The sequence below is a fragment of the Coturnix japonica genome, chromosome 18 (genome assembly GCF_054131305.1).
Source record: "Coturnix japonica strain WE chromosome 18, WE-NBRP24, whole genome shotgun sequence".
Taxonomy (NCBI): domain Eukaryota; kingdom Metazoa; phylum Chordata; class Aves; order Galliformes; family Phasianidae; genus Coturnix; species Coturnix japonica.
In genome coordinates this window covers 9,138,277-9,158,522 of record NC_140680.1, presented here as the reverse complement: position 1 = coordinate 9,158,522, position 20,246 = coordinate 9,138,277, and the positions used below count along the sequence as shown (strand labels likewise).

General features: G+C 40.3%; 1 protein-coding gene across 2 annotated transcripts; it reads right to left on the bottom strand.

Moving 5' to 3' along the window:
• Positions 1–121: 121 nt before the first annotated feature.
• IL12B (interleukin 12B) lies at positions 122–9,302 on the bottom strand. Of its 2 annotated transcripts, XM_085518847.1 has the most exons (8): positions 9,174–9,302; positions 7,218–7,299; positions 6,072–6,353; positions 5,027–5,144; positions 3,835–4,028; positions 2,980–3,125; positions 1,628–1,749; positions 122–1,357 (listed from the first exon to the last, which is right to left on the bottom strand). In XM_085518847.1, the coding sequence occupies exons 2-8, from the start codon at positions 7,297–7,299 to the stop codon at positions 1,354–1,356; spliced, it is 948 nt and encodes a 315-aa protein (XP_085374973.1). In that variant the 5' UTR covers positions 9,174–9,302; the 3' UTR covers positions 122–1,353. The 2 variants fall into 2 exon arrangements, with proteins under 2 accessions (XP_085374973.1, XP_032303406.2); XM_032447515.2 differs by lacking the exon at positions 122–1,357 and having other exon boundaries at positions 1,624–1,749.
• Positions 9,303–20,246: the final 10,944 nt, after the last annotated feature.

Sequence of the window (20,246 nt, the reverse complement as noted above, 5' to 3'; positions counted from 1 at the left end):
TCAGTGATTGGCAGCAAGGATGCTTCAGGTATCTGAAGAACAGGAAGGCCCCACTAATTCTGTTTGAGTAGTAAGATGTGATATTAACCATTCATCTTAAAAGACCACAGGTAAATCAGTGTTTTTTTCAGATGTCTTTATTAGCTCCTTTGTAAAACAAGCATGTCACGAAGTAAGTTGCGTTTACAGCAGAAATAAGAATCATATGCAATAGCAACAAATACTTAATAATAAATAAATATCAATACTTAAATAATAGAACTGAATATTTTCTGAAATATCAGATACTTCCAATGTTTCAGTGTTTAAATATTTAAATCACCACCCATTTCTAAAACTGGAAGAAAAAGGAAGCATGGTCACAACTGAGGATTCTTTCAGCTCAATGGTCTTGTATCAAGGACACAGACCGCAGCTCTCAGAGATATTTTGAAGCATTTAGTCCACCTGAAACTTCAATGGTCTGACTAAATAAATAAATAAATAGGAGCTTCAACACATGCTGTGCTTTTTTTTCCAGACCTGGGCACTTACACTGTAAGCAGTTCACAATTAGGATTTGATTATTTTCCTAAGGTTCTGTGAAGACACAGCACTCCCAGCAGTACTAGAGGAGCATCTTCAAAACAATCTATGAAAATCCATATTCTAAAGTTCTGACTTTAATAAGATGCTTAACGTTCACATACAAAACCATTTCTCAATTGCTCTCTGAAATATCAGATACACAGCAGTTGAACTATTAGATCATTTCAGCTGCTTATGATGCACAGTGTTGACCACAAGCAGCTGAAAAAATGCAGCAATTAACATTTCCAGGACTCTGAACCTGCAGTTCCTTCTTCAGAAATATTAACTGTCAGACTGAAAGATGAAGATAGCCCGGATGGATGATACAGAGCTGCCTCTGTATCACACCATGCTGTATATATTCCAAAGAAATAAATAATAACAAATAAAATAAATAAATAAATAAATACGAAAGTAATTCTATAAGTTAACAATAAAATAATTAATAAATAGTTCTTTCAATAAGTTACATTCCGTATAAGTTAACACATGAAACATCCTGACTAGCAGTTGCCATTGACTGACACTGCGATTCATATCAAGTAAACAATAAATAGATCAATAAATAAATGCAATAAAAAAATATGTGGAGCCAACAATAATAGCAGATAGGAATCAATATCAAAATACCATACATGTTAATATAGCTTGATGTGTGCTAGTGGTGTTACCCAAATCTGGGTATCATAATCTCATATGCAGATTTTTCTTCTAATTAGCATATTTACTTGTCTTAATCCATCCTTTCCTTTCTTGAGGAGCACTACGCCATTCTCTTGGTGCTTATCTGTAAAATAAAAGAAAGGCAATTACATAAGAATTATCTTCATTTTCCTCAGGCCTATGTTTTTATTCAGCTTCTCAATAAAGCTGTGATGGTCTGAATGATCTCATGAAGCACCACTGATCTCTCTAATGGACTCAGAGGCAGAACACGCCAGGCTCAGAAGTTCCCCAGTCAGCCAGGAACAGGGAATTTGGCTTCAACTAATGAGGGCTGGGCACCTGAACAGCTGTGGTCCTCTGCTCTACCAGCAGAAGGCTCTTGGAGTCTTACCTGCAATGTCTGGACCACTCACTCCAGGATGAGTTGTAATAGCGATCCCTGGCCTGCACAGAGATCTTGTCTTTTGGCCCAGTCTTTGGAATCTGAATAGACTGCTCATCAGCATCATAAACCTGTGAACAGGGCACAGCTCCATCAGTAAGGGTCAAGCAAAACACACAGTAAAGTATCAGATAGACAGCACAAAGCGTATGTAACTGCAGAAAACACTGGTGGCCTGCGGTTGTGAGAACCTTAGTCTCAGTGGAAACAAACTATGACTCCCATTGAAGTTAATGATGTAATCCAATCCAAACCAATCCAAATCCAAACCCCAGATTCAAACTGGCATTAAAACAGAGGGCTTATTTTTATCTTTCTCTCTCTCTCTCTTCGTCTTTCTTCTTCCCAAACAGGGAACCCTTAAAGGCAGAAGGTGCTGGTTTTCTCTGAAGACTTTTGCCTAATACAAGAAGTACCTTGTAGACTGGCCAGTTTTTCTGTGGGATTGCACAATACAGCCCTGCTAATATCAAGCAATCATCACTAGGTGAATGGCCCCATCTGCTGGCACAGGTTTGCTTATTTTTTTCACGTATAAACATCCTTTTGTGTCCTTGGTTTAACCAGATTTCAGTCCGTAATTTCTTTATTTTCTGACTTCTGGACCAAGGAAGAGCAGCAAAGGACCTGTGCTATGGTCAGCTGCTCTGTGTATTTCTTTCTAAATCTGCTATTGATTTCTTTGACTGCCAAGACAAATCACCCTGATGCTGTTGTGTGCCCTTTAGTGTACTCATAAACATTAACAGCAGAAGCAAAACAATAGCATTATTTCAAGCTAAAATGTATTAGCAATATTAGAGTTAACAATCTGTGGACAATTAACTAATAACAGGAACGTGAGAGGCAAAGACTTTAGTCTTCACAAGTATCCACAGAAATGCTACCTAATGAGTCACTGATGCCTTATTTGACAATTCACCTATAAAGTCAGATACAAATGACATACAAGGAACTCACTGCAGCAGATTCCAGACCTGTGGATTTGGAAACTGGGATTTTCCCACATTAGGATCCACACGGTCTACTAATGAGTTCGTAGATACTTTTCTCACGCTAGCATGGCTATGCAATACTGGACTTGATTTTATCTCCCCACTTACAACAGGTTTCTTCCACCCCAGGTTGAATCTCAGTACTCACAGAACTGGGAAGGAGGTCATTTTCTTCCACAACAAAACCTTTCTACATCTGGGGCTCAGCAGCATTTTTATGTTATTTTAATTCTAGTCCACAGTTCGTGTCCTCTAAGCTTTTATTTTTACTGTCTGCTAAAAGCAGGAAAACAACACATCAAATACCTTGCTTTTGTATTTCTTTGTGCTTTCAACTTTGACCCTGAAAGTCAAAGGGAAATAGGACTTTGGTGTGCTCCAGGTCCTGGGATATGTCCAAGTCACTGTTCCATTTGCACTTATATACTGACACTGAGGTGCGTCTGGCTTTACTGCAAGAGAAAATATAGAAGGTATTCATACACATTAGCAGCATAAGATCATGTTGGTGTATTATTATTGATAGTTTTATATGAACTGGCTGTTGGAGCCTCCATTAGATTACGACAGGAGTTGGCATAGGAACTGCACTGTACGCTCCTCATGGAAAACTAACAACACTCCCCACAGCCTCTCTGGGTAAGATCCTTCTGTTTTTTTTCACCTGGACAGCCGTAGGGGGCTTTGTTAAAGACAGATGGTTATCTTCACCCCCTGCTGACTGCTTGGGCACTTAGCAAAACAGGTTTTTGTCCATCTGTGAGAATGGATTAGCAGCGAGGCATTAACAATTATCTCAGTAAATCTCCAGTTCTCAAAGAATAGCCTGCTGGGTTATTGGCTATTCTCTGACTTCCCCCATATGCCCCTTCCAAAATACATCTATGTAATAGAGAAGGTTACAGAAACTTCTGGCCAATGTGGGAGAGAGAGACTTGGAGGTCACAAGCTATGGATACGTTGCTTCTTCACTTCCTCATCTTCTTCCAGACTGCTGCTATGATTTGTTTCCCCCTGTTCCTGTAACTGGGGGCAGAATACAGATTTACAGTAGAACAGAGCAGGGATTCCCAAGCTTGGTTTGGTCAGTTACCATTGTTAGTTCCACTACCAGCAGCGAGAATAAGGCTAAAAACTAATGATGATTTCTGGTCTACTCACTGATATCTCTGATGAAGAAGCTGCTGGTGTAGTTCTCATATTCCACCTCATCAATGACCTCCAGGAACATCTCAGTTGGCTGGTGCTCTTCGGCGAATGGACAGTAGTTTTCCTTCTGGCACTGGGCAGTGTATTCAGTCACAGATTTATCAGTGCGAGCCACAGGGCTGCTGCAGGTCACATCTCCTTGAGAGCTGAAAATACAACAGAGAAAAAATATACACTGGTTTGCTTTGAGAATTTTGTTGCAATAATTATACCACATTATTGATAAGATGATGTTTGGTCCTGTGTGTATCACGCTGTGTCTGCACATCAGGATCGGCAGAAACGATTCTTATATATTCAGCAACTCTATTACGTATTAATAAAACAACAAAAGCCCATCCCAACTTCTGCTTAGCAGAAGAAATTTGTGTTTAAGTATAAAATTGAATAACTTCATTTCTAAACATCACCGCTCCATGACGAGCTGTTGTATCTAACTTTGTTCCTCAGCCATTTCCTAAACCTTGCTGGAACAAATACGGCATGGTTAAAGTTGGGAATTAACTAAAAGATGCCACCAATAATAGACGACGAGTCTTAGTCTACATTTACACTCAACAAAATAAAACATTTTGCTGTTTTCTGTTTTTTTTTTCCTCTCTAACAAACTCAAATGACCTTTGCCCAGACACTCCATGTTTTGGAGAAACCCTCAAGAGTGATGGGAGGTAGGAAATTCCCCCAAGGTTCCCCTCACACATTTCCCTCGCAGGTTTCTGCAGTGTTCCTCAACAGAGACTTGGCAATGGACGTGTGGCTTCTGTCGTGGGCGCAGCCTCCCACTCCTTCAGTTCCACTGGATCTGCCGGGACTCAGTGCTATGATTGTTTCTGCTTTTAGCTCAACTTCCTCTCTCTCCCCTGCATGAACTGCTTTTGCAATTGCTTAAGTGGCTGTGCAGTAGCAGCTGTAACAGTCCAGCAGGGATTGTTCCATTTTCAAATCTGTATTAATTTCAGAGTGACTTCCATGCTCTTATTAAGATCAGTTCCAGCAAAGTATTTTGCAGATGTTCCGATTCTGAAAGCAGGATTCCTCCCCTTCCGTGTGCTCTCAAGAGCTTGCATTGCAGCATCTCCTACACAAACACCAAGGGCTCTTCTGTCTGTACTATGAGGTGTTTAAGGAAAGTACAAGCTTTTACCCTTTCAGGCTCCTGATTGTGAACTTCACGCTTGGACTCTCATTTTCTGTCATCCATGAACATGTGAAAATTCCAGAGTAATTCTTTGCCTCACATTTTAAGAACGTCTTACTTGGCTCTAATTGGACAAAGAAAGAAAACGTTATTTATTTACTTATGTATACAGTCTTTTGAAGCAATCAAAGCAGGAAGAAAGCAGCAGTTCAGTAAACTCTGGTCTCCTTTGGCAGGTGGGTTTGCAGGCAGTCACAATTTCCTGCTGCCCACTGGGCAGCTACATCTACTGAAAAAGCCATGTAAGCACAGTTAGATTCTGAAGACTGGTCTATACACACCACACTAACCATATCTACACAGCTGTTGGCAGAAGCTACAATATACCCTACATGCTGCAGAGAGCTGTCAGTAAAGAACTTATTTGTAAAGAAAGTGTGAATCTATTTAGCTGGAAAAACTTCCAGCTTCGGAAGTTCCTATGTTCCTGTGTTCCTGTATTCCACAGTGAGGGACTGCATGCTGAGTAAGCTGCATTGCAAAAATGCAAAAGATGACAGGTTTGTCCCAGTGAATTAATCATGAATGGAAAAGCTCAAATGGCAGTACTTAAATCTAGATCAGTCCCTCATTCTGACATATCTTACAGCCTTGACTTTCCGAGGATACATTACTTCGAGGCAGATCCTCTCCTGAATGCTGTGTCTGTGAGATGGAGGCAAAGCAAGTCAATATTACCAGAAAAGCAGTAGTGTAGTTCTGATAGTATCCCACTTTTTCTATACCAGTCTAATTGTTCCTATCATCACTCCACCCTATGAGTCTAGAGGGCCCTAAATTAATCCCATAACAGTAACAATCCTGTACTGCTCATTGATCGCACCATACACACAAGAAAGGTCATCATCTCTCTTTCGCTGTTAAAGCATTTGGAGACAGCTGATGCTCAGGCACACATTTCTCATACATTTCTGCAGAGCTCCCTCTAGTCTTCACAAAAGTGCAATGCACAAAACTGACCACAATACATCACATCATGCCACGACTGTACCTTTATAGCTTTTCAGAATTGACCGTATCATTTGCCCATTGGAATCTACTTTAGTTATGAGGAAGAAACTGTAGCTGATCATCTCGTGGGTCTCAGCTGACAGACAGGTGTAGTTGCCAGCATCTGGGAACTCCTTCACTTCGGCAATCAGAGTCTTTCCAGTTCCTTTCAGTTCTGTTCCCTTTTTCCAGTAAACTGGCAGTGCTTCATCTGACGTGTTACAGGTGAGCTTCACTTTTTTAGCTGGTGTCTCATCGTTCCACTCCGATTCTATGACGTACACTTCAGATATTGCAAAGAAAGACATGTTAGAACCAGTATGAAGGCTGAATTGAGACATTTTTCCAGCTCTGCTCTCTAGGAAGACTGCTACCAAATGAGCAATGGGAAGGAGGGCAGCTCTCAGTAAGTGGTTTGCATTTGTCAGTAGCTAATGTTGTTTTCCATTTTCTAGAGGGATCAATCTGTACTTCTATCAGTCTGGTCTAAAGGAAGCAATTACTGAGGGACAGAAGACCTCTGAGTTACAGCAGACATAAGTGGACTACAACAGGGGCATGCAGTCTTCTGAATGCCGTCTTGTAGCTCTGCAGTGCCCTACTGGTCCTTCCAAATTACCCAAAATACCACCTAACAAAATGCTTTGGAAATATTCCATTAAAAGAACATGATCGTGTCTGTTTGCTACGGTTTCATGTAGGAAGTGCAGTCAAGTTGGCTGATTTTACCTACACTTCTGTGTGGCTACAGTTCTCAAATTTAACTGCTATTGCTCAGGTATTCAGCCACGGTCTGAGGCTCCCCAGCCACGTTTAGTGCTGTCAGAGACTTTCTACATACAAGAAGGGGCAAAACTTTGTCTCTCATGGTGCCAACACAACAGCAAGCACCGCAGGAAACCAGAGTGAGCCATAAAACATTTACACCAGGACACCGCATTAACAAAATGACAGCTTCAAGACTTTACCACAGAGAAGAAACACTGAGAAATCCATGTCAAATGCTTGAAACGTGCAACTCCAGAATGCTTGGAAACTTAGCAAACTGCTGACAGATTTTTGAAGGACAGACAAAGTCAACGTCTTACAGTTCAAACACAAAGATAGAGAAGTATATTCTTAAAATTTTGACAAGCAGATTTCTTACCATTCTCTCTAAGTTTCCACTGTGCTTCCAGAAGGGTAGCAAAGGAAAGTAATGAAAGTAAGGCAAATAGCAGGTGAGACATCTGTAGGTAAAAAATATGTTACTTCATTAAGGATTGTTGAGTGTGTACTGATATTGAGCTCAGTGCTGGGTAAGACGACAGATTCAGTTCCAGTGAACTAAGAAACATCTTCCCATTCCAATAATTCTTAGACTATATCAAAATTGCATTGCAGGTATGCACTGCAGTTCAAGGGAAGATGTTGATCTGCTAGTTAGTCATATCACAAAACAGTATGAGAGAAGAAATCATGGCATTGGAGGCAATTGTGTGCACAGGTATTGACCTTTATCTGGTCAAGTGAACCAGATAAAGAACTAGAGCTGGTACTAGGTCTAATATCTGACCTTTATCTGGTCTAGGGCTCAGAAGCATTCCCAGATCCCTGAGTCAAATATTCCTTGAGTAAGAGAAGCTCTATGATGCTAGTGAGGCTTCTCACAAAGTAAGGCACTGAACCAAAGGACTGATGAGCATAAACTCCAGTCCTACAAAGCTTTTAAATGTGTGTCAGTAGTCCTATATAAAAACAGCATTGTGACTAAAACAAAGCATTCAGTGAAGTATTTTTCTAGGCTTCACCATCTCTGTGAGATCAGGTGATAATAGTGATAACGCATTGAAGAGACGGTTTCACGGCTGACTAAATGGTAGTAGGTCTGGTATCCATCTCAGGCTGCACAACCTCATTTATTTTGCAAGCAATTACTGGAAAAATCTCAACTGATGTCAGTGCCACAGCTGTATTTCAGAAATGGGTAGATAGTTATATTATTATTGCTGTGCTCCCATGAGAAGTGTGCATATATCTCACTCGATTATACAGATATAGATGTATATAAAAAGAATTTTGCAGGAAATCAAAATCATGAATATACATGTGTATTCGATATGCAGCAGATATACTTACTAAATATATATTATATAATATTTATTCTTTTAATCTCATGTAAAATACTCCATATTGAATTCAAAATACAGCGATATGGCTTTGTTAGAAGGTAAACATTCTTAGCTTCCAATTTCTAGTGTGGACAAGATTATCTGTAATTTGTGAACAAAAGCCACATTTTGTCTCTTCCCCAAAGATACTCATTTATTTCACAGCCACGTGGCTTTCATCACTGCTTCATAAAGCCAATACTTAAAGTATTGATTAAAAAATTAGAGAGAGGAGAAGGGAACGCAGAGAGCTTTCTTTCCAATATCACTATCAAAATTTAGAGCTTTCAAATAAAAGTGTCTTTTGATTTTAGGAAGATGCTTCACAAGTTGGGTTTCCAATGGAAAAAAAAAGTTAAAATCTTCCATGGAAAATTCTTCCACCTGTTCCCAACTCATAACTGTCTTGAAAAATTAACCCTAACCAGGCATTATTCATTAATCAGTGCAGATGCCTGAGCACTTCACAGGTGAGAACAGCATGCCAGCTCCATGTGCTCCCTGAGATCCAGGGTGTGAGCTACTAAAAAACAGCACAGATTCCTTCACTGAGCATCACAGGGTGGTTCGTGTCAGCCAGCAACTCTGCAGGTCCCAGCTCGGCAGGGCCAGCACAAGGGTGATGCATTTTGTAAAAACCAACAACAGTTTAATCATAAATACTGATTTATCTGAGCAAATAACCCGGTAACATGAATATGAATCTATAAAAGATCATTTTAATGCCAGCTGTTCTGTTAGTTAGGTGATAATGCTGTTAGCTATGCGCAGGCACACAATACACCTTTCACTTCAGGCACGTCAACATATAAATACCGCTATGAGAAAAACAGCATGAGAAGTATTTAAGGACACTCAAAGAACTGATCTATAAAGCTGCTGGTAGTTTCATGTGGAATCAGCAACTGTCGGACTTGTGCAGCCCTAGTAGTAGAGAAGAAAGTAATTCGTACCTTTTCCTGCGTTGCTGGGTGCTGAAGTTGCTGGACAGGTTGGTTCTGTGATCTGAAGGAAGCAGAGCGCCGGCCGCCTTATAAACACTTGTTAACTCTGAAAGGGATGCTCTGTTTCACCGCAATACCACAGAATTGCAACATGGGGCTTGAGTTCCTTTTTTTACATAGTGGCGGAGCTAAGGCATGAAAAAAAAAGCTTGGGACTCCCAGGTAAACTTTAAAGAGGAAATGAGATAATGAGATTGTTACAATGACCTTTATGGCGTGCCAGAGGCATTTCCTTTCCTACTTGATTTTCTGTCTCATCTCATCATCTGGGGAAGAGTAAATACACACTAAATAAACTTCCAAAACCGTCTGATGGGAAAAACATTATGAAGAATGAAAGAGAAAGTTTGATGAACTACATCTATCACTACCTGGCAAACACTAAAGAGATCATCACATGAATTAAAATTCCAGCTACCACATCAGTCAGCACCAGAGGTAGGCAACACCGACTTTCAATTGCCGCTTCAGAATTGTATTTATTCTAAAAACGAAGACTTGGGTCAACCAAAATATAAACCAACAGTTGTAGCTCAGAGAGAAAAGCCTGAAATTGCCATGGATGCGATTTTGAAGGTTGGCAATTTTTAAATGCAATCTTTATTTTTTTTTTCCCTTTGTAAATTGACATTCCTCTAAGATATGCACTAAAGCATGAGAAAAGCCCCACATAGAACACCTACTTTGAAAATGAGGGAAAACGTTTCTATTATTTATTTGTGATTTCAAAAAACAACAACAACAAAGCAATTAACTTCATTTGTCAGACCAAAGAAAACTGAGTTGTTCTTCTAGCCCAGTGCCAAACCTAAATGGTGAGACTAACAAGTTGTACACAAGAAGAAATACACCACTTATAAAATCACAGCAATGGATTGAAATTCAACGTGAATGCTTTAGGAATTCATCAAGAGGCACAGCTCCAGCCTGCGTGCTTTCCAGAGACACAAACGTTCCTGCAGCCCAGAGATGACAGCTCTAATGTAGCCATAGGGCAATGAAAAGATGGTGCCTGTCTCTTCTACCGTAGTCAGTGGTCTTTCACAAGTCACTCCCCGAGATGAAACAAAATGAGCATGTGTAATATCTTGCATATCTGGTGCCCCCACACATGGCCAGCAGATAAAACAAAAGGGGAAACAACCCAATTAGCAGTAAAACAAACTTATAAACCCCAGCAATTCCCAGTGTGTGAAGTTCCTGCTCATTGTCACACAGTTGGGAAGTGCAGTAGTGTGGAGGGTGGCAAGCTCTGATTTGGAGAGGGTGGTTTCAGGACTTTGCATTAACTGTGCCAGAAGCTTCACACAATGATGCCAGATGAATCCTTTCCTCCCTTTAGCCACCCTCTTCAAAGAAACTCTGAGAAATTACACACAACTTCGACAGACAAACTTTAACTCCCTCTCATCTGACAAAGCACGTAACTACAGCACTGCAATGGTACGCACAGACAGACCTACATGCTGAGCCTGGTGTCTCTAACCTGTTACCCAAATCTCAGCCTCAGACCTTTCTTTCCTCACAGGACATGAGTGCCACTTTCTCAGCCAGGCTTGCTCCATTCACATACAATGTCCTGAATGTGGATCAAAGCTGTTTATTGATTTATTTTGGAATGGAATTGGCCAGCAACCAATGAACTGATAATGCAACATATTTCAGGGTACCAGACACTTCAAGGATGTTGGTTAATACCTACACGCTTCCACCCTTCCAAAACTTGTCTCAAAAAGCTCTAGCCCCTACCCTCTCACTGCCCTCCATGTCCACATGATCACAAACACGTATGTACACTGGGAGGAAGTGTGGGTTACAAGCATGTAACATCTTTGGGAGCACGTGTTCTCCTTGGTTCTCTAGCCCTTAGTACCTGCATTGCTTGCTACAATCTGCTATGGCACACACTGGTGAGAAAGCACCTCGTGATGTCACATAAGCATTACCAAAATGTTTATACCAGCACTCCATTAGCTGCCAGGTGTGGTGTTCACGGTGCCTGAAGGAGAGGATGCTCTGCCAGGCCATGGCAGATGTCATGATCCCAGCACTGAGCCAGGTCATGGCTGATCCCCTGCTTTCATTCTTTGTTGCCAATATCTCAGATTTTTATTTACTTCACATTTCTTTCTGAGCTGATTCCTTCCTTTCAAAGTCTCTTTGTAATTACCTAGTTATTAATCTAGCTGATTCTCATCTTCCTCTCTTAAAATGGCCACTGGGAACAACTGCATTTCTGTCCAGCTTTGGGTTCTCCATTCCCATATACTGTTTATATTCTTGCTCTTGTATTAACAGCTGTTGTTACTGAGGCCAAAAGTGTCCATGCAGACACTACCACTTCTGCCACTACTGTTTCAGCTGTTCAGAAGGAGAAAATGGCAGTCTGAGGAAGGAAGTTAATAAAGATGTGCAAGAAGCAGTTGGGGCAAGAAAACTGAAGGGTATTCAAACTATTATAGGAGACAAAATTGTACAATGACTATTCTTGAAGTACCTGTCAGAATAACAGTGGGCTGTGCACCACCTTCCTTTCCATCTGCTGCTCCTGTAATGAGGGCAGAGAGGAAGCCTCAGCATGCTCTGAAGCCACTTCCACAGCAGACACTCAGGACAACAAGACTACAGGATGCACCATGGAGTGTGCTTTGTGCATTAGCATCCAGGAACCAGGCCTGAGAGGTGAGAAGTGAAGTCTGTTTCCCCCCTAGTCTCATCCTGTTCTAACTACAGCTTCCATTATGTGCTTTGGGCAGCTCTCATAAATGAGAAAGACTCCAGGCTCTGTCAAGTTTAGGCAACAATTTCTTCCCATTAAATACCATCTCCAAGTTGGAAGCACTGACTGGGAGAATTTGAGAGCTGTGTTCAGTCAGATAAGTATGTGCACAGATAGCTTTACATACACGTTGCCAATTCCTTCTCAACCCATACTAACTTGCCCATTTGCTTATATCAGCCATGTCTTTTCTTTTTTGACTGCTATGCCACTAATGCTTAGCTCAGCCTGGTGTCAGTCCTGTCAGTGCTCTATTCTGAAGCATGGATAGTTAGTGTTGAATGTAAAGAAGTTCATATTTTCAGAGTATACATTCTGCCCATGCATATGACTTCAGCCCACATGACTGCCTCTGCACAGTTATTGCTACAGGGCAAACAGAGTAATGTGGTACCCAAACTTTATGTCAAGAATCCTGGATGGCATCTGTGGAGCACAGACCCATCTGTGGAACTTCCATTGACAGGATAGTTTGTTACAGTCCATCAGAGTGGAATTTTTAAATATTAAAACACAGAGATTGTGAAAATGCCTTTTGATGACAATCTGGTTTTCCATGATGAGCTCATATATTCTTATGGGGAAATTTGGAGGACAGCAGCATCTCTCTCACCATTTTATCCTACTTCTCTATGACACTGAAAGAGAGAAACTCTATCGAAGAGTGGAAACTCTATGCCCCCAGTTTGATTTTCTTCAATGCGATGGCAATGCTCTTTTTTGGAATAAGTGGCCTTTCTGAAAAGGGTTTTCTTTTCTTTCTAAGGACAAATGATTTTTGCCATGTGGAATGGTGCACTTATTTCATCACAATCCAGGAGGAAATACATATAACATTAATAAAAGGAAGATTTAAATAAATCGTATCATCAGTATGACTCCACTCTTGGAATTTCCTTCAGCAGCTGGCTAGTCTTGTTTGGAAGTCAGTTTGTTTCATTAACTAAAGTTTCATTATTAATTATTAACATAGTAGCAGTGAGGAGGGAATTCAGTTCTTTACATACCATTAGTTAAACAGTAAATTATGTGACTTCATCAGGAAACACTATCTAACATGTAACCAAACTCTGGACCAAAATCTAACCTTCCTAGAAACATGAAAAAATAGAGGGGAAAAATACATTCAATTTCTATTGAAAAAACACAATAGAATCTAAGCTTTATACAACAGTGGTTCATTTGCATGACAATACATTTAGATCAAACATTTGAGATCACAATCACAGGATGTGCAGGATTAGAAGGGACCCACAATGATCACTGTGTCCAACTACTGGCTTAACTCAGAACTCCCTAAAAATTAACCATGTAACGGGTATTCTTACTTAGATAATAAGATGTTTGCCTCATCCACGCTCCAAACTGGTAGGTCACCTGCTACCTCCGGCATAGAAATTGCATAGTATTATTATGAGATCTTAATCTAATTAATTTGTTATTATCACACTAATGTAGCTACTCAAGCTACCAGCACTGCACTAGCTGGTGCTGAAGAAGGGAAGTGGTAAAGAGGGGCTTTTATCTCTTAGTTCTACTGCCTTCTTCCCCACTAAATTCACATCTGTCCAGTCAACACTGAACGCACAACACATGTCTCCAGATGACACTGCGCATACAATCTGTACTTAGACACAATTACTGCCTCAAAGAATAAATGCTAAAATTAAAAACAGAATGAAGGAGACAAAACCATCGCAAATGAGGATAATAAAGCAGAATGAAGCAGAATCTTTGAGAAGTGGTTTAAGACTAAATTCTAGCTCCTCTAGGAAATGATTCCAGAGAGTCAATGGGATTTGGGTACCTGTGCAAATCTTTGTAGTCATTCACAACATGTGGAACAGAAGTACAAAGGAAACTCACATCTCCATAAGATTCATTGCAGAACTACAGAGATAGAGGTCATCTTTCATACTCTAAAGATAAAAGTCCCTCTCAGAGTCCACAAACAAACACGGCTCATTGTTTTGCGGTAAAGTAATGCAATACTTCCTATTGCACCAGTCTGCTGTTTCTGCCACAAGTCTGTTATTTGCATTTGAAAAGCCTGATATTGCTCTCAGCTCTGAATCTAGATGCAAGTTGCTCATTTTAAGTGAGGTTCGCTCATTTCTTGAGTGTGATGTTGTAACTACTTGAAATCCATTCTCCGTTGCTCAGGCTGGAATAGAGTGCCAGGGGTGGGGGAAATGACATATCAAACAGAAAGTAAAGGGAAAAACCCTGTAGTAACTAATTGACTTAAATTCAAGCATCCTTTTTATGTTTCTCAGGCAATTTCTGTGGAAAGGAGGCAGGACACTTCTGGGTTTTTGCCATTCTAAAGTTGCATATAGCATTATTTCTTCAGGCATTCACAATAAGTTAGTGATTGACAAAGTTAAAATCCTTGGGCAACAAATGCATTAGCTGAGCACATGCCCAGAGAACCTGCCAAACTACTTGTTATTTTTAGCATGCTAGTAAGGACTGTAACTCATTTAAGACATGACAGAGATGGAAAAAGGGTAGACAAATAAATATATCAGAGAACAGATCATTTGTTCTTATTTTTAAGAGACAGTGACGGTTAGTGATGGGATGAGATGGAGTTTTAAAACCTAGAATCACACCAATAGCCAGGGATCAATGAGTCTGTAGGTAGCAACTATAGCCTCTCTGTGTCTACTTGAAGGTAACAGAGGAAGTAACATCCAGTGCAGTCCATTACATTATTCTAAGCCTTAAGAACATCCACGGAAAGCCTGCATTCACCAAAAGCCAGTTCATATGTAAGATTTTTCTGTTGGCGTTAAGATCTTACAATGCAGAAAGATCATTTCAGCATGGGCAATTACTAGACAGCATCTATGGTGTGCTCTGGAAAATGCTCTGTTGCTTTCATACTGCTCTTCAGTTTTCCTTGGGCACAGCTGGAGAAAGACCAATGCAGAAGAAAGATAAAGTGGATAGTATAGCAAGCTCATGACACTGAAGAGGTGCCAACCAGTAACATAAGGTTTGGAATTATAATAATCATTTAAAATCATTAATTTTTCTTCAGACATTACTCGATTTGCTCATATGAAATACATCTATTTCATTAGACATCATTACAACAGATATTTGCTGATAGATGGGAACCTACCTTGTGCTAAGTGTTGGTTTTGTTAAAAGCATAATGTCTCTTGCTTTACATATACTTAAGATTCAGTGAGTGACTTGAAGTAAAACAGATACAGTAGGGAAAGAACTGCAAAGGTTAAGCATGCCTCAGAGATGGAAAGAAATTGGCTATAAAAATGCCTTCCAGATATTTTATATTTCAGGGTTCATTCAGTTTTATTTCCTTTTGTGAAGTTATTGGGAATATTCTATTTTTAACTACTCACCTTCCACTTAATAGCACATTATTTGAAGGACAGCTTATAATCTGTATTATGCTTCAATACAATTCATTTTGGCACTGTAATTTGCAAACCAATCTTTAATGTCTCAGAAGGAATAATATGAAAACAATAAGCTGAAGGCAGCACCTGAAATTACTCTCCTATATTTTAGTATGAGTTTATGGCCCCATGCGCTATCAAAGGGCCCTATGAGGAACAGGCTGCATGTGAACCATGAACTTAGGGACTGCTGCTTTTGCACCATCAAGCACAGGCCAAGCTAAGTGATCTGCAGCCCTGGAAGAGGGAAGGGCTGGGGAAAAGAGTCCTGTTGATTCCTTCTAGTTTTTGGGGGAAGGGAAAAATAGTCCAATGCTCTGACAGACACCTGAAGCCATTCAATGCTTTTGGAGTATTCTGCAAAAACTGACTGAATTTCCAGTATCATATGAGACCTGACTAGCAGGACCCCTTTCCTGTTGCACCAGAAAAGCTAAAACAATACCTGGTGCGCCAAGAGGATGGTAGTGGTTAAATGTTGTTTATTCTTCTTAATACTGAAAAACCTGGATGTAAAGTTAATGCATCTTTTTGAGAACGGGAAGAAGGAAAACAGGTCTTTCTACAGAGATGGCCCAAGAGATCTAATGAAACGTTCCAGGAAGTCAGCAAACATCACTGCCTTCCGCTCCTGCCTGCAACGTGTCTATAAAGAACAAACAAACCCTCCTTCTTTCCCTCCTGAGCTGCACACACTTCCTCCTCTGGGGAAAACAGTGTGTGCTATATACATGCACACTGCCTGGATACCATGCTGCTATCATGGCATGAATGTGAGTAGAGCAAAGGAGATGAGTTATTCTTGGTACTACTTCTATTGACTGTGGCTGTTTACATGGTATTGCACAAGGAGGTTTTTAAGCTCTATAAAGAAGGAATATAGTTCAGCCTTGGCACTAGTAACTGCCCCCACAACCTCTACAAGGCCTGTGCAAGTATGCAATAGTATTATATACATATATAACAACACATAAAATACATGCATAAATTCTCCAAGTGTATATGTGTCAGTACAAAGTGTAATCATTGTAAGAAATAGTTACCTCATCAACTTTTACTGCTGTTTTGGAGGGGAAGGTGGACAACTGTAACTTAGAGATATACCCTGAAGAAAAGGAAAGTTATGACAATTTGCTATTGCTATATTGCTGTATGATTATTAATATGAATGTTTCTTTTATGCTAAAGCTAAGAGGCTCAAACTGAGCACATGGGCCTATCTTGTAAGGGTTTCCAGGAACTGGCAGTGAGACTCAGTCACAATCTAAGCATCCTGTTACATCATCAATCATCTGTCAGAAAATTCCAGGTTCCTGGAGGTTGTGAAAAGGTTTTAAGTCATGTAATACAAGCTTCAGCACCTCTGATGACTTAATGAATGAGGTAATACAAGGCCTATTTGGAAAGCAAAGATGTTTCACAAATGAACCGGTGAAGCATCCCTCAACTTCTGAAAGTCAAAGGAAAATTCTGAAATGACTTCAGAGCTTGTTTTGTGACATGAAACGAGCTCATATAACTTCTGTGTTTTGCTGAAGTCGTGTTGTAATAAGTGGGACTACAGTATTTCCAACCCAAGCTGCTAAAAACTCTTGTCTTGGCATGTGATGATTTCTAGCAACTACAGTGGAATGGGGAAAATAGAGGGACTGTAGACTGGTGAAACCTCCTTGCTGTTATTATATATTGGGTTTGTAGCCTTGGAGGTGCTTCAAACCCACTGACCTTCCTCAGGCTGCAGATAGCTCTGCTCCAGGAAGCTGTTTTTTAAACAAGGTTTTCTGCTTTCTGCTGGTGCTCTTTTAGGGTGGAGCCAGGTTACATTCTTCAGATATTCTTTGCTACCACAACAGAGAGAAGCTGTGATTTTAGTTCAAAAATGGAGATGCAAATTCAGTCTCATTCACCTCCTAAACAAGAGCTTTAAGATTAATTGCCACGTTAAGAAATGATAAGTACCTTTAAAACTGTGAGAGTTACTAATAGTGTAATTAGAGAAATAATAAGGATATTTGGTACCAGCCCAGGAGTCATTAAAACCATGTAATTCAAAACCCCACATAGTTTCTATGCTAATAAGTTGCCAAAGATAAAGTAATCTGTGGATCCTGGAACTCTGCAGCACCCACTTAAAAGCCAGAAGAAAAGCCTGACTGGGAATTAGATTGTTTCACACTTAACCACAGCAATCCCATTTTTTTGCCACCACACATTCCTGAACAAAAACTTTGTGGAAGAATCCGTGTTCAAGAAACAAGGGCAGGTGAAAACACCTGTATGCCAGCTATGAGATGAACAGTTTCATAACAAAGATCACAGGATGTATTTCTTTGTGGTCCTGTCCTGAGTTTTCAATACTAAAATGACAGAAATGATAGAAATGTGACAACAAATAGCAAAAAAACTGCCGGCTTTTAAGTACCATGTCTAAAACAACCAAGAAATCCAGCCTGTTTTTCATTTCAGATTTCAATGCTGAAAGATTTGAATGTTCACCTGATCTCATATTGGCAGGGGAAAAATCAAGAGAATAGTTCCATTGCAGTGTTCTGTGTCTTTGTGACTGTGTATGGCACAAGACACAAAGTGCACTGCAGTGCTTTGTCTGAAGGCCTTAGCAGCAATAGAACTAGCAGAAGTTGTCATGTATTCCAGCACAGTTGTTGCTATTCCTTTGCACTTTCAGGCAACACAACACGAGCTAAGAAGGCAAACAATGAGCCAGCTGGTATGGCCCCAAATGCTGAGCTACCAAGTAATAGAGGAGGAGGGTGAAGACATGAAAATCAGTTGCTTCATTAAGAGCAGGTTTCTACTGCCTGAGCTGCATGTGTGCAGGAAGACAGGGAGCAAAGAGGCTGATCACTGCCCTACAGATCTTACTGCCTCCTGGCAACAGAATTGGACTGGGTCACAGAGGAAGCAAGACAGGAGAGATGACTGTATTTCTTTCTGAGCACAGCAAATCAGACACATGGATTTTCATGCCATTACGGGGTACCTATGAGATTTTGGGTGTGAACCTACCTACTGTTCCTTATTCAGAGCGGATGAATGGTTAGTCAATAACTGCTATTCAACAAACTATTTAGATGCCAAGGTGAGGAGAAAGCCTTGTGTGAAGGGACTTCACTGAGTACTTTCCCATAAGAATGATGAAGCTTTCATGGAGTGGCAACGTTTATTTCTGCCTCACATCATGCCATGGAGTATGAGGATGTGTCTGGAGTTATTCATATTGGGAACAGGGCTCTCCTCCCTTGGGTCTGACATCACCCCAAGGAAATGCATCACAACAGGTCCACAGTGTCTGTCACAGATGTAACAGTTGATCAGTGTCAGTAAATTCCTGGACCTGAGCAGGAATGAGATCTCATTTAAACCTATTTAAGACGACATAGATAGGAAAAAAAGAAAAGGAAATGTGTTATATTTAAGATATTCATGGACTTGTAGTAAGGATTTTTTGGGTCAAGAATGTAATCCAATGCCTTTTTTGTGTGTGTGATCCTATACACAGGGCTCTTTGTAGCTGCCAGTGGACTATCAATACTCAGTTCCTGTTAGAATTGACTATTGGCACATACAAGAGCTTGTCTGGTCCTGTATTTTATAGGCAGGTCACTTAGTACCTAACCTACTAAACACTGGCTGTGCCTGCCTCCCACAAGTCCAAGAAGAGGATGGTCTCCAGTGGGTTCTGCTTTTGTTATGAGGCAGAAAGCAAGATGCTGATGGAACCTGGACTTTGTAGGCTACTGGTAAAAGGAGCTGCTATCTTGATAAGTAAACAGCAGCTATCACATAGTGACTGTTGACACTTCTGTATCACTCCCTAACTCAGCTCTGCCCTGCAGCTTAATCTTGTTTTTCTGGAGGGGAAGCCCTCACTCTGTAGGTTGGAGAAGGAATATACAGAACATATTAGAGTCATTCTCCATCCCAACAGTGCAAAACATAAAGATTCACTGGCTCCCCATGTTCCACTTGGCTTTATCCATTTAAACCATGAGTTCATTGCTCCATTTTTTACCATACAGCTTTAACTGGATTTTTTTCCTCTTTCTGTAGCAAAATTTCCTAGTACAACCCTCAAAGTGCTCAAAATACAAATTCAATCCCTCTGTGCATAGTTAAACTAAGTCACACAACACATATTGACGTAATGAGCACACCATGAAGTTTCTCCCTACCTCCACTAAACCTTTCCCCAACATTAGAAAGTCAGTAGTCAAATGTGGGTTCCAACCACAAATAACTTTACTTCCTCTCCACAGTAATAGCTAGCACAACAAAACATCATATGAAAACAGCACACCTGATATTCACTGTTTATTCCTCTGACTTCAGAAGACCAAGCAAACAGCTTACTTGCGTTCATGATATTCCAGGCTGTAAAACCCCTATATGGTGAGGCAAAACTGTGCTATCTTTCATCTGGTTATGGAATTTCTAAAGTCAAGTAAGAAACAGCAGGTGAAAGCCCTGCATTGCAGAATCTCTTCCATTAACACACTTCTGACTACCTCAGGAGTTAATCATTACAATTCCTGTACAACGCTTGTTTGTAGAAGTAATAATAATATCAGTTTTAGATGTCCTGTGTAAATCCTCTCCACCTATAAACTAACACCTGAGAGTTAAAAGCAGTTCAGAGAGCCTGACCATCATAACAAACCCCTTTGTCAAAGGAATTTTTCACCCAAAGTATGTCATTCACAATTACAGATTCCAGCAGAAAACCGCTTTTCTCCCAGAATGCATTCCAGGATAAGTAGCTTAATTGTACAGATAGACCAGAACATCTATGAA

Bases quoted from the DNA above. Each gene is read 5' to 3' on its own strand.
- IL12B (XM_085518847.1), bottom strand. From the start codon at position 7,299: ATGTCTCACCTGCTATTTGCCTTACTTTCATTACTTTCCTTTGCTACC. The intron at 5,145-6,071 runs GTACAGTCGTGG...TTGTCCAATTAG, and splicing joins AATTCTGAAAAGCTATAAAG to AGCCAAGTAAGACGTTCTTA. The intron at 3,126-3,834 runs GTGAGTAGACCA...TTTCTCTTGCAG, and splicing joins CTTCTTCATCAGAGATATCA to TAAAGCCAGACGCACCTCAG.